Raw genomic sequence first — 14,822 nt, 5'->3', positions numbered from 1 at the left:
TGGATGAAATATTGTTGAGTTACGCTTGGTTTTTCAAGTGTTTATATTTAGAATATGATCTCTCTATATATGTATCGCCAAACGCGAGCCAGACCTACTCTACACAGAAATAATGAATCAACACCGGGTGTGTCGGCACAACTCGAGAATGGATTTCCGGTGTCTCAGCACCGGCAAACCAACGATGAAAAAACAATATCCATTAACCAGTATTTATCTTGAATATATTCTCAAGGAGGATAGAAGAGACGAGATGAGAAGCCATAAAATAGTTGCAGGCAAGATTTGGTAATCTACTCGAGCGTGAAGTATATATTTCCGTAGATTCGTTGAAACGTGAAAAAGCAAACGAGACATTCAGCCATATATTTTCCAAAGGTACATCTCTGTGCCTGCTCCATCTTCCGTGAAACATCTTCCGACTCTAACACCAGGAGATTATCATTTTTTTTTTTATCTTCTTTTCCTTCATTTTCTCAACTCACGGATACTTTTTTATCTTTATTTCGGTAGTTGACGCATTCCAGCATGATCGACAGAGTACACAGTGCTTTGCCGTAATGACACCGAATCCCAGTAATCACGCCTCAGTGACCATACCCTACCCCCCTTATTTTTTCTTCCACCCCCACAAGTCATTATATCTACGTACACGGTATAATATCCCCATAACGCGTTGATACGTATCTCATTTCGAGCAGACACAAACGAAATATTTTCTCATCTCACCCCTCCCGTCGTCACCCACTTCTTTCACACTTTGACGATTTTTCTTCGTTAGCGGTAGTGCGTCGGAGTCACCTCCGGACTAAATTGAGTTCCTTCGGGAATCTGTGAGCCTCCCGGTGGAAAAGTTATCTTTCGTCTAAGAATGTCAAAGGACGCCGTGACGACGCCGTGACGACGCCGTGACGCCTCCCTTCCACCACCATTTTTTTTCTTTTCCTCTATTTTCGTCATTTCAACCTCTCACCCCACATCTCCCTCTGCGCTCCTTTCATTGCCTCAATCCATCCTCAATTCTTCCACCCCATCCCCTTTGGCGCCTCGCGCAAAGGATATTTCCTCCCTCAGGATATACTTTTTAATTAATTCCCGAGGACACACGGGAGACTCGAGTGGACATTCTTCCTCAGAAAAAAAAAACAGCCCTTTTTTTGCCCCTCACCCTCGACCTCCCGTAAACCCCCTAAGTACGCACTTTGACCAACTACGTGACACGAAAAAACGAGTGGAAAATATTTTCGTCTCATTTGGCACTCTTTCATTTATTTCCCATGATGTTTACCAAAATGAAGACGTTTCGATAATTTGGGGAGGGGGGGTGGGGGAGGGGGGGATAGGGTGGTCGAGGACTACAAGTTGCCGTCGAAGAATATAGAAAAAATGTGGGGAGAGTGAGAACGAGGCATAGAGAAAATAAAGAAAGAAGATAAGCCGACGGATCGGCTCCGAGCACGTCTCCTTCTGTCTGACTCACCTTCCTCTCTCTATTCCTCTCCCTATTCCTCTCCTCTGCCCTACCTCACTTCTTATTTTCCAAGAACACGAAGGAGTGTTCTCTGGGCGTTGTCATTTTTGCATTGTTGTCACGCGCGCAATCTTATTACTGGCACACGTGGTGTAATATTCTCCCTCCTTTTTTGGTCGAAGATGCCTGTACCCCCCTCCTTCTGTACAATGTCTTTGGCGTTCTTCTGTCGAGCTCTACCATCCACATTGTTAGAGAGCGACAGCCAGTATCCGGAGCAGAAGGTGGGGGATGATCGAATGTCGCCAAAGTTTGCAGAGTCCCTGGATGATACATCCCATTCAATCCCCCTCCCCCTTTTCACCCTCTTCTTGCCATCCTCCCCATTCTCTCCATTCTCCTTCTCACCCTTTCTCTTCGTTCGTCATTTCTGTCGGGGTAAGGAACCCCCGACGATTTCGCGAGACGAACTCACGACAGGTCGTTCTCCGACCACCAACCCCCCAAGAAACTAAAAGGGAGAATAAGGCTAAGAAAATACAAGTTCTGTTACAAATCCACCATCCCTCCTCTTTTAACGCCATGTGTACCCTGGCTTATACCTCTCCCATCGTTTCATTTCAAGATCATTTCAATGTCTTTGCTCCCTTTCCTGAAGGTTCGACATTCACCCCTCTTTTTACAGTTCAGGGTGGAAGGTCGTGTACATTAGTGATGTATGAATATGATAAAAATAGACTTTTGTCGCGGAAAATGTTTTATTAAGTTCTCAGGTAGTGGAAGCCTGGGGGGCATGCATTATTTATGGGTCATTTGTATAGAATTTTTATGAGGAGTTTTAAATAGAAGTTTTCTTCAGGGCTTGAGAGTATGGATTTACTCGGTGTGTTTGCTAAGTTGGAGGTTTTCTGGTGCTTGTTTTTCGTGTATCTTATGCAGTTTAGCTGGTTTCATTCAGTTTTCAGGGACTGATGCATACGAGTGTTTCAAGGTTTTTCGTTTAATTTTACGTGAGGTGACTGATGAAACCAGCTGTCACCGTCTCGCTGCGGTTTTTCATTTTTTTTAGTTGTGTCGGTTTAAGGTTCGCTTTTTCGTGTTCGAAATGCAGAATTCGCAGCATCTTTTCTCCGTGTACATGCTCTACTTAATATGTGGAAATTCAGACAGTTGTGGGTGTTGAGACAATTTATTTAACATGTGAGGTGAGATCCACATTTACCGCATTGAAACCAAAGTGAATTAGTTCAACTTCTACCTCAATATAATATGAAGAGACAATTATCAATTATTGATTATATGGAATTATTAATCAATATAATTATTCAGAAATTGCACTAGAACTCACAGTTTTCATTAATTTTAAAATCGCGATATTTCTCAAAACTGCAATAAATCTACGACTCATTAAGAATTCCAAAACTGTGCACCAGAAATCTGAGCGAAAAACTTTAATTACTCTAGTTCACCTAGAAGAGTGAGAAAAACAGAAGAATCCACATTAATGATACTAGTTGATACTGTTCACCTCCCTGAAATTAGTAATCATCAACAAAGTTCAAAGGACGTCCATAAACCTCTGAATATCAAATAAATACAATAATAATTTCTTGCACAAGTTCGTAAACTGAATGCCCGAATGATGACGTAATATTGTAATAATCTCGTATGAAGTTTGAAATTGAAATACTTGAAAGAGTAACGATTGAATATATAGAAGAGTTAAAAGTATGCGGTTGCAAAATCAACATATCTCATGCAGAAAATCTGATTTACCTTTATTCATGCGTCTCCAGGATATAAAAATTCAGGTGAAATTGGAGTGAACTTGGTTGCAACACGTAAATACATAACGCCTCCCTATCCATAATCGATGAAATCCGGGTGTATGAGGAATGCTATTCCATCCCAATGTACGTTGTACAGAATTGGTTCTATCTGTTGAGGGCCGATGTGCCTCTCTACCCGTCCATTGCATTATTCAATTCCGATCGTTGGCAATAAAGTTACCAGTAGGAATAAAAGAATCTACCCTTACATACGCTCTTTCATCCCTAGCCTCCTGCAATTGCGTTATCCATATTTCGGGGGGCAAGGGGGGACCTTTTCAATGTATCTTGCATTACCCCGACTTCATCGTCCCTTCACCTCCAATAAAAAACGTGAAATTAAAAAGTACGGAACAAATAAAAATTAATGAACTACATGTGAAAACAGGGGGAGAAATAATAATCTGTTGAATAATAATTCATTTTCTCATTGAAATTCATAATTTCTGTATTATCTCCAAAATTTCTTTTAGTTTTTCACCCTGAATTGAGGTAAAATTCCTCACTACTCCATCAATACTCAATCGTAAGTAATGAATTTATTCTAAAAATAAAACATTCTCACATTCCGGAATCTCTCATCCGCATAACAGTTAGTCGGTGTACTGCGTACATTTTCATTGACATGAGCTCTCACTAAAACCATTTATTTTCTATCCTCGAGCCCGAGTTATGCCCTCACCTCACCTAGACATCCTCTCTCAACTCCAAGAATTGCTTCCCCTCGACAAAAAAAAGATGGACACATAAAAATACATGCTCAGGTTTATATAACGTAGCTGGATTTACGGTGCGGACGAGCCGGCTGGGCGCAAATCCGCAGCGGCCGGTTTTATATGCTCTTTCCGCACTTCCGCTACGTTTCCAAGAGAAAATTTTCCAGGGAGTGGAATAAAACGAGTGCGAGGGGTATACCCTTCTATATTTATACCGAAGCGGTCATGGATTCGCATTTGCGAGTGAACGTAAATGTACGCTCTCCTCTCGCGGGGTGGGGTTAAGGGGGTGATGAGGTGGAGTGAAGAGAAAAGGGGGTACAGAGGGGGTTCATGAGGATATAACCGCAGTTGGCAGCGGTACTGGAATATATAGAGAGAAAAAGGATTTAGGCGGAATTGTATTACTTCGCGAGTGAGTGAGGATGAGGAGAGAGGAGCACACGAGAATCATGTTGCAGCTGTGCAGTGTCACATTTTACAACGCCCTCTCATTTTCTCCTCTTTTTGTGCGTTACTGACGTTACGGCTCTCCTGGAGACCCACTTTACCGAGAGTTGCATCGTCTCGAGAAGCTCCAATTTTATGAGCAACCCCCCACCAATAACCGAACAAGAGTGTAACCCTCCTCGACCTCATTTTCCTGCAGACGCGCACCATTTCAGAATGAATGTTGATGAAAGCCCTTCAGGCGGTTTCTCCTCGAATCATTGCAATTAATATCTTCCCGTCGACACCTAGCGTCATCCTCGACTACTCATGCCTCAAGGTATTCGTGAATGCAATTACAACCTTTCACGATCGAGCCTGGTTAATGGTTTGCTAAATTACTTGTACGTGATACGATGATATCAGTGTCACAAAATCACCGTTGATACTGCGGTGTTATAAACACTGGGGAGCTGGTGATTAATATTAAAATATTCTGATTAATTGTTCCTTTTTTTGTGAGGCGATAAATGTGGGTAAAGTGTGGGGGCGAGAGATGCGGGAAAGATGAGGATAATTTATGGTTTCTCGGTTGATACTGATGCGAAAGTGCGAGAGCAAAGTCAGGGTAGTTGGTAATTTTTCATCCTCACTTGTCCCTTGGCATCGAGATTCGATTTCAGGTTTCTGGTGGATGTCTCCTGTGATGTCCTCTCCTATTACATTTTGCCTCTGCTGCTTTACTCTTTATACCTCTCTCTGCTTTTTCAGCGAGGTATTTCTACGTGTCGTCATTGAATTTTTATTAACATTCTTGTCTCGTACTTTTCCACTGTCTGTAATCGTCTGGGACGATCAGGCGAGTGGAAAACTAGCGATGGAGCGCTGCATGGTAACTAATGAAATTTCATCTGTTAGCCGGAGGACAACTGATTTCAGTTCTTGGAATTGGTTGGCTCAATTATACCCGACAATTCAATTGACAAACTCAATCTAGTCCATCAGTCAAAAGTTCATTATAATCTCTCCAAGGCGTAATCCGTTTTTAAGCAATAAGTTCTGTATTATTTATCTGAGTTGATGTAACAAATCTCAACCAATATTTCCCCAATTGTGACAATATTTTTTAGCCACCACCATAGAATAGTGCGTGGCCCTCGAAAAAGCCACCAAATGAGATTTCTCATCGACATACACAACTGGACTCGTCAATGGCCGATGGAAAGTCCCCTATAATCCTGAGCCCCGGGGACTGGAGCTGGAGTATTGCGTTGTACATTCGCCCCGAACTCGAGTAATTGGATCACACGATAGGATCGAGCCAGCGCACACCAGAGTGGTCCAATCTTCCACTCAGACGATATTCACGCTTCTGGTTGGCACTGTAGACCACTCTAGCTCAGTATTTATCAACGTCCAATTATGCACTCACTTTGTCCTTGACGTATTGACAACACACGTACCCCAGGATCGAATTCCCAGTAGGTATTCCATCAACGCATCATACCTGAAGATAAAATTCTAATTAAAATCGCCTGACTCCAGAAATGATTATGGCAGTGGTTGAATCAGTGCTTAAATTCCACCGATTCACCCATTGTATCCTCATTTGGGAAAATGATTACTTGCACTGCGGCATACTCATCGCGGTCCAATTCCACGGTTGGAAATTGTTGGGGCCTCGGCACTACGTGGCTTACACCAAATGCCAGCGGAAGGAATACGTGACTCCGAAGTCAACTGAGTAAAGACCTCTGGTGATACGAGACAAGACACCACCTGCTTCATCCCTGTTCTGTACCTATCGTGCCGTACGTAGTCTACAGTTTCTCGGCAACTCGTGACTCGAAATGTCGATGTCCTCAACCCACAGGGTCGAGCCCCACTAAATCCTGCCCAATCCCGGGGTCAACCTAATTTCAAATTATCGATTACTCCCCACATGTACACCCCGATTTCACCGTAATTACCCCATTGTAATCAATTTACAAAGCCTACAGAGCTCAACTCTTGACCTGATTTTCGTTACTATTTTTATGATCTCTTTATTCGTTTGGCATTGCTGTTTTATTCAGCCGTTGGTAATCATGTATATGAAATTTGACTGGATTAAACGAAGGTGTGCAACACTCGTTGCACGCCTCATAGATTACTAATGCCCCGTGTTTATTTAGCCCTCTCTCTCTCGGTCTTGTTTTCTCTTTCTCATTCTGCGCCTCATCGACGCGCCCATTTATCAATGGGTGGGTTTTAATATCGTACATCCTCTCCTCTTACCCATTCTTTTTTCTCTCCGTTATAATTCTCATGCATATTTTTATCGATCCGGACAATTCCAGGAGGTGAGGGTGGAGACCACACAATCGTGGAATGTATATTACAGCGTGCGTGTATTTACTATGAATTATTAATACCGGGTATAGTTATGATGCCACACGTGAGAGGGATGATATTCGTTGGAAATATATTCTATTGAATTAACATATTTATTTATCCATATCATTTTTTGAGGGGTGGATCAGCTCATGAAATTTCTGTCTGCGTGTGTAAAGAAAAAAATTCTATAAAAATTGCCGGAAATGAAGGAAAAATTTTAGTTTGAGACTCAACTCCTCAACGTGAGTCGGAATTTTCATGTTCAGAGGCAAATCGAAGGGAAGAATTAAATATTTCATTGAGTTTCAGCCCCTTCGGACACTTGCTTTCAAGATAAAATTAATTTAATTTAAAAAATTTTCTATCTCTTACTAAAATTAAGAGCGAACGTCGTTCCACGAAGATTGACATAATTCTACTCATTCAGCAAAATTAATCTATTCGAGCCAAAAAAATCAGCAGATAATTTCCGTAATATTCGGAATTTCTCCTCCGAGCACAATGTTAATTCACCCGGAAACATCTCAAAGGCTTTTACACTCATCTCTCACTCCTCTCAAAATAAAGTGCGCAAAATCAAGTATCACTCGACCTCACCCTCATTTAACTTTGGAGATTCCATTTCCGTGGGTTTTCTGAAACAAGAAAAATTGAAATAACAGGCGCATGATTGCAGCGTATATTTCCCACAGTTCGTGATATCATGCCATGAGGTATATCACTGGCGATTCTCCAGCATTTCAGAAGGTAAAGAGCACAAGGGGACAGAACAAAAACACAACCGAGACGGTGGAAAATGTACCTACCATTATTTCGCTATTAAACTTTTTCAGTGCTTTAGCCATTTTACACCGCAGGCACCTTCTCCGACCAGCGGAAGCTCTCCGCTCCCCATCCTGCCGTGTCCAATCGTTTTGGTAAATTAATTCCCGCCACAGTTTCTGTTCTTAACTTAATGACACACGCGGCCAAAGGGGTGAGAGCAGAGAGATAAAAAGTTATTTGTCGTATGGTTCAGTCGTTTGTGAGAGCTCCGAGCTTTCTCATCCCACCGTTATCTCTCGTTATGGCTATTCGGATCCCTGCCAAAAACAATATTACCATATCCATCTCGAACTCCCACATCCGACTTTCCATCAAAACCACTAAAAAAACCTCTAAAAATGCCCCCAAAAGGACCCCAACAATTTAGCATTACGGTTAATCAAGTGGTTTTCAATTCATCCGATCAGACCACTCCGTTTTTATCGATGGAGGCAAAAAAAAAAATGTAACAATCACCGAAATGCATGTATGTCGACGAGGATGTGTGCCATATGGGTCTCCAGTTATTATGGTTTTGAAAGCGGGAAAATTCAATATTGACCGAAAGCATTGTTAGCTCTGTAACGGGCGCTCTCTCCCCTCGAATTCCTTCTTTTCCCGCAATTTCTTCAGCTTCCAGCAACAGAGGAAATACCAGTGGGAATAGATCCCACTCAGATCCTCTCTCTCCCTCCCAACGATTCCCTCATTCTTATGGAATTTCATTCTCAAAAGTAGACTGTAGTCAATGTACCTTCCAAAGGAGTCCCATTGTAGTCTCCCACAGGGTTAATACTATTCATTGAGTTCATCCGATTATCAGAAAATTATATTTACTCCGGCTTGGGGCCATATTAAATGTCTTCTTTCACGGTGGAATGAAGAGACCACAGCATCAATAGATTCACTGCGGTTTCCAGTGCAAGATACTACATATGAATATATCGTGAGTCTGTATTTTGGCTCGTATACGTCGAGATAAAAATGTTGACACGGGTTTGACGCAAACTCATCCTCTCTCCCTCTTTTCAAAGATTTATAAGAAACTGCCGCGGTATTTTTACACTTCTTGATCTTGTCTTTTTCGCTATTCACCTCTGCATCCCACCACAAAAGCCAACACGGCATACACAAAGTCCGTCGGTATAAACAAGATAACCCACCCCCTTTCATCCCCTTCTATCACCTTCCACCTCTTTCCACCCCCTCAGGCTCACCCACTCCTTTACTCCCGTATTTTTGTTATATCTCATCTTGACAATGTTAAAAACCCCACGATATGTCCAGGGCATGCTTTATTATCCAACCAACATAAACCGAGTATATAATATATATACACCCATGAAATATATACTCGAATTGAGTATTTTAACCCGGGGAGGTGGACGCTAAATGGTCCATGGAAACAAATTGAACATTTCGAAACACAATTTTCCATTTAGCAACGAATGCGACGGTAATGAATTATAATAATTTTCTTATCATATTTCATTTTGCGATATTAATTATTAATTACGTGAATTGATTATACTGAAATATTTTGCGTAAACATTGAGTTGAATATTTTGGCGTCGATCAAAATGCGATGACCACCCAGGGGAAATTTATTCATCGCATTAGCTGGAATTGAAAGAGGAATAAAAATTGAGAGAAGGGGGTGAATGAAGATAAATAAACAGACAGGCTGGACAAAAGAGTAGCCAGGGAGAATAACACGAAATAAAATAGAATGGCGGCATGGTACATTTGGTAATGCAATACAATAATCGTTTGTTCTGTTTGATGTATTTTTTTTTGTTTTTTGCAGGCTACCACCTCCGCAACAGCAGGTGACCGTTGGCTCGTTGGGTACTGGCATGGGTACTGGCAATGGTGGCAATGCCGGCAATGGGGCTCAGGGTCAGCCATTGGTTATGCCGGGTTTTCCACTGCGTGCCGCTGTTGTACCACATTATTCACCCTATTCACCATCACGTTTTCACATTGATAAACGCTGCCAGCATCGATGCTCGTGGAAGTGCTTCTCGGTTGGATTGATACTACTTGTTGTTGCACTCACTGCCATGCTCGCGTATTTTGCAAGTAAGTGGATGAACAATTATTTGGATTCGGTCATGGGGAATGGGCTTTTTTTTTCATTGGCCATTTTTCGTTTGTTACCGATTCCGGTGAATGCCTGAATAATTATTCAGGATCATGTTTTTTGCGGGGCGTGAAAGAGCGTCGGGTTTTTTTTTACGAATTCAAATATTTTTGTTGAAGAAAATAATTCTTGGTGAGTGAGAAGGGCTTTTCGAAGTTTTTTTTTCTCACTATTTCGGTTGAATCCGATTTGATTGAATGTTCAATTTAATCGGAGATGATTTTTTAAGGGGGAGACAGAGGGGGAGACTTTTCTTTCAAATTGAATTTTTCCTGTGGGTGGTGGAAGAAACCCTAGAATTGAGGAAAACATCGAATTAAAACCACAGTCACCTTCCCAGCTCAAAAATCAGAGATCAACCCCCCGGGGACTCGGAAAATTACTCCAAAAGGTTTCAAGTGAATTCTGAACTGTTGAGGAAAAATAAAAATCTCTTCATCATATCGTCATAAAATTCCGTTAGTTTACCGGGAACAATGAGAGCTGCCATGAATATTCTACAAGAATAATATATTTCATTCATCAAGAGTATTAATATTCATGTCTGCTCATCAAATTGTCCGATGAAGTCATTAAATCCGAGAAGAACTCTGTATTTGCTGCACGATTCTCTGTGAAGACCTTACGATTCAGGGACTTGACGGATTTTCAAAACTCCCAGCCTGAAGTTTCAATCAAAACTTCAATTGTCACCTCAGCTTTGAGTTCCTTCCATTTTTTTTCCATCTTCGCTCGGAATTGATGAAAATTCAGTCAAACATTTTTCCAAATAATTAATCTATAAAAAATTCAAACAATTCTCATATCCGCTAGTCACGATTTTCCAAATTTATTCCGTCTTTGAAATGTCAAATGTGTAACATAGAAAACCCGATTTTGTCGAATTTTCAAGATGAATGTGAACTTGAATTGAATTAAGATTCCGAAAGCTGATAATATCGATGCAACTCTCAGTGGGCATTCGAAAAAATGCCACGAGTGACGAAAGGGGAATTGTAAAATTATTCCGAGCAGTAAAAATTTGTCCCTCACGGGCAGATGACTCAAGAGAAATGGATGACCATTTGAGTGTCTCCTGAATAACCGGAAATCTGTTGTACGTATTCCAAGAGTTGTAGTTGAGAATTTTTGGGATGGGAATCACGTACGTTCTCACGAGTCACTTGTAAGGGTGTGTGTGGCCAATGGTGTATGCATAAGTTGAAGCACTTGCCTACATTCTCGCCTTGTGAAAATTCGTAACCCCTCACTCCCCATCTCGTGCAGTTTATCGCAATGAGTCTATCGGCTGTTAACGGCTCCGGCCACGGTAATGATGCTCCATACCCCCAAGTGGGTATGTCGTGAGTGGAATATTTAAGCATTTTTCCCGGAGGCTAAATTTCTTCTGCATTTACTCGATTTAATAGACGCCATTAACGATCCGTGAGAAAAAAAAAGAGTAATACCGACAATTGATTTGGCTGGCCTACTTTTTAATTGAGAGAATATCCAATAAATTTTGCCCGATGAATTTCGAGCAATTAATTTTTCCAAATGGAATGGAGAAGTTCATTTTTCTGGTTCACTCAGTGGAAACAAATTGCTCTATTTATTTGTTTATGGCCGGGGTGATGGGATTTCTGTAGATTTCGGATGGAATAATGGAATAATGGGATAATGGTCGAGGGTTTGTACTGGGGTGGAATATTAAAGGAGTTTGATAAAAGATAAATGTTCATTATGGGGGGCGGAAAGGCACCATCGATGGGACAGTGTCACACGTATATAGGAAGTGCTTACTCAGGACAAAAAAAAATCTAAGGGCGGGGGGTTTACTCGGGTGGGGGTGGCAAGATCGAAGGAATAAATAGAGTCGACACGGGACATGACCCCCATCACGACCCGGTGCCAGAACGATTGCCCAAGTGGGTTCGAGAATGAAACTCCCCGATAATCGTTACGCTACTCCACCCATCGTTTCCTACCTTCACTCTCTATCTCTTTTCATCTCTTCTCCTCAATTTCTCTGTCTCTCTTTTCACCGATTTTCGGCACGAAGGAAATCGACGAGACAGGAGGGTACAATGAGTATATTCGATCAGCCGTATTTCTGTGCTAAATTGATTGGCAGTAGACGTACATTGGCGACGGAAACGACTGGTGTTCATCGTTCAAATCGTCTTCATTAGTGCACCACAAAATAATTTTAAAAAAATCTAGTACAAAATTTTCCTTGGTACAGTTCTTTCTTTTGGTGAAATTCATCATGTGATTTTAGGTTTTCATCTACCTGGTTTATTCATGTTTATTTGCTGAATTTTTATCGAAACACTGCAAACAGAAATTTTTGTGGTTTTTATATACAAGCTATATTTAAAAATTGGCAATGCGATAGCCAGTAGAACCGAATAGAACTCGCAATTGAGTAGCCTTCAGGCAACAAAGTAATATCGAATGGTAAAAATTTAAATATTATCAATTGATAATTGGTAACTGAAATTCAATGGATAGTTTTTGCTAATCATTTCGGCAATATAGCAGATTATTTTCAAAGGCACCTGTAATTTTAAAATATCTCCTCCACACGAATTTCGAATAAATAAAATATTCAAAAGAGCAGCCAAAATTTTCCCTTTAATACCACATTTTTTCCACTTCTATCGCGATCTACTAATATAACCGTACGCAACGATCCCGAAAAGGCCTTCAACTCCGACCCGAGCGTTAATCCCAAAGTAGATTCAAAAGTATCGGAGAAAAAACGAGAAGGATCTGATAGCAGTGATAAAAATGGCATGGGGCTGTTATCAAAACAATTATTCCGGATTTGCCTGGAGTCCCTCATTTCGCATTCGGTATCGGCCACCGGCGGAAATCCTGGACGATGGTCAAGGTCCCGGATGGGAGTATGGAACTCCCTCTTTATCCTCGCGGGGGGAATAAAAACCTAGGATGGAAATAAATGGGATTCAAGTGTTTGGGATGTACAGCCCGGGGCGACACATCCTCTCTAACCCAGAGTGGGAAAAGAGGGTACATTGAGACGGTGGAGGAGGAGGAGAAGGAGGAGGAGAAGGAGGAGGAGGCCTGACATATATGTTGCCGTATTCTTCTCGCGGAGGAGATTGCAAATCCAAAATGTCCCAGGGTATAGATCCCAGCAGCTGTTATTCCTGCATTCCGGTAAATCGACTCGGGAATCCAATCTGCCTGTTTGCCGTGTTGCATCCCGTCGAAGTTCCGTTTTCTATAGCCTCGTTTTCACCAGTACTCGTGTGTGCAAGCCTTTTCAAATCCACTCCATTTTCACCCTCTTTTCCTTCTCTACACCTACCTCTTTTCCACATCAATATACACACACCTTCATCTCCTTAACGTTTCTACATGAGACCCACTCGGGCACGTCACACTAGAGTCATTCAAACGCGCAAGTTTATAATATTTCCGTTGCCAATAGAACTTCGATTACTATTGAAACCTCCAGTCCATAAAAATCCATCAATATAATTTCATTTACGAGCTCCTCCTTTTTTTTCGATTAACGCCCCTGCAATGGATTTATCATCCATTATGTCTCGGAAATAAAAACAATTTGTATCGAATTCACACTGACTTCGTTCTACCGAAAATTTGCAGAAATTTCTATTATTTTGGAGTAAATATTTCTATGAATATGGAGAATTTCTATGAAAAATTTCAATTTCTGTTATCAACAGGATTCTCGTTTGATTTGCCAACTGAAATTGAGGTCATGCGTTTCAGATTTCATCAAATATTTGTATTGAGTCCTTCACAGAAACTAGGGAGATATTCTGTTGTTTTACCTGCAAGAGATGAGAATTGACTTTGGATATTTCAACATGGATATGCTATAGTTTTCTATAGAAAATGGGAAATTCTCTGCCTCGAGGTGATCCATATTCAATGCTACCCACAAAATGTCAGCAGCGTGTTATGGTATTATAGAGGAAATTCACATTTTCTGAATAATTTCACATGAATATTCACGGCTGCATGGAAAATATCACCATCAGTATATTTTTTTGCAAAATTCCGGGTAAAACTTGCGGGTATTTTTCCTCGAAAAATTAACACGAAAATAGGGAAAACTACGACTTACCTCATCCACTGGTAAGATCTCCCGAGTTATCAAGTTTTTTCTAAAAATGAACAACAAATAGTTTTTCGCAAAGTGCTGAATATTCATATTAAATTATGCATAAAATAGCGAGGTGCTCTGTAATTTCACGACTTCGCGTTCTGAATATTAATAACCACGATGAATGAAATTTTCCATCCCGCTAGAACATGCACAATCAGTTGTTGTTCCCAGTGAATTGAGTGAATGTACTCTTCCATTATAAAATTTCAAAAAATATTCCGTTATCCCGAACACTAGTTTCCCATGACTACAAAATAAATAAAAGCGCATTGAATTGATAATTCATTTATTTCAACAGCCTCAATACACCCCCTGAGAATCCCCCAGATATCGTAAGACGATGAAACCCAATTAAAAAACCATAAAAATCCCCGGTACAATATCCCCAACCGCACAACCAATTGTATTTTTCAAGCACGATCCCTCAATACCCCCAGTATCGCAAAAACGTGCATCGAAATTGAACGATGCAGCATAAAGCCCTCGGTACTCCCTCTCCAGCATGATCCTCAGCAATATCGTATCAATGTTTCAAAATGCCAGAACTGCCAGATAGTTTCTACCAAGCCCTCACCTTACTCCACTCCCGACCATGATGCACAGGCTGGATGAGCTATCCCCCAGAATACGAGGAAAAGATGGTACGTTGCAGAGACGAAGGATAATCCCGCCGATAATCCCGCGAATATAGCCTAGGAATTTGAGTTCTGGCATCGATCCTCCGGAGATATAATTGAAAAAGTTCCAGTGCCCCCGTCTTACTCGATTTCACATCCCCACCCACTCCACCCACTCCATCCACTTCATCCCTCTTCAAGTTCTGGTATAACTGTATAAAGACTGTAACTCCGGTGTTTCCATCGGTTCTTCCTCATTTTTTCTGCTGATGCCGAGCGGAAGTCCCGCTGCA

General features: G+C 41.2%; 1 protein-coding gene across 2 annotated transcripts in view; it reads left to right on the top strand.

Annotated features, from left to right (window-relative positions):
• Window positions 1–14,822, top strand: part of Ten-a (tenascin accessory) — a 64,944-nt gene that overhangs the window by 23,691 nt on the left and 26,431 nt on the right. For both annotated transcript variants that reach the window (XM_011312131.1, XM_011312210.1), the window contains exon 2: window positions 9,433–9,707. In XM_011312131.1, coding sequence (XP_011310433.1) covers window positions 9,433–9,707 — 275 coding nt within the window. The remainder of the gene's footprint in view (window positions 1–9,432; window positions 9,708–14,822) is intronic.

This window comes from Fopius arisanus, unplaced genomic scaffold (genome assembly GCF_000806365.1).
Source record: "Fopius arisanus strain USDA-PBARC FA_bdor unplaced genomic scaffold, ASM80636v1 scaffold00001, whole genome shotgun sequence".
Classification (NCBI taxonomy): domain Eukaryota; kingdom Metazoa; phylum Arthropoda; class Insecta; order Hymenoptera; family Braconidae; genus Fopius; species Fopius arisanus.
The sequence above is the reverse complement of the archived record's forward strand: the minus strand, read 5'-3'. Positions and strand labels throughout refer to the sequence as shown.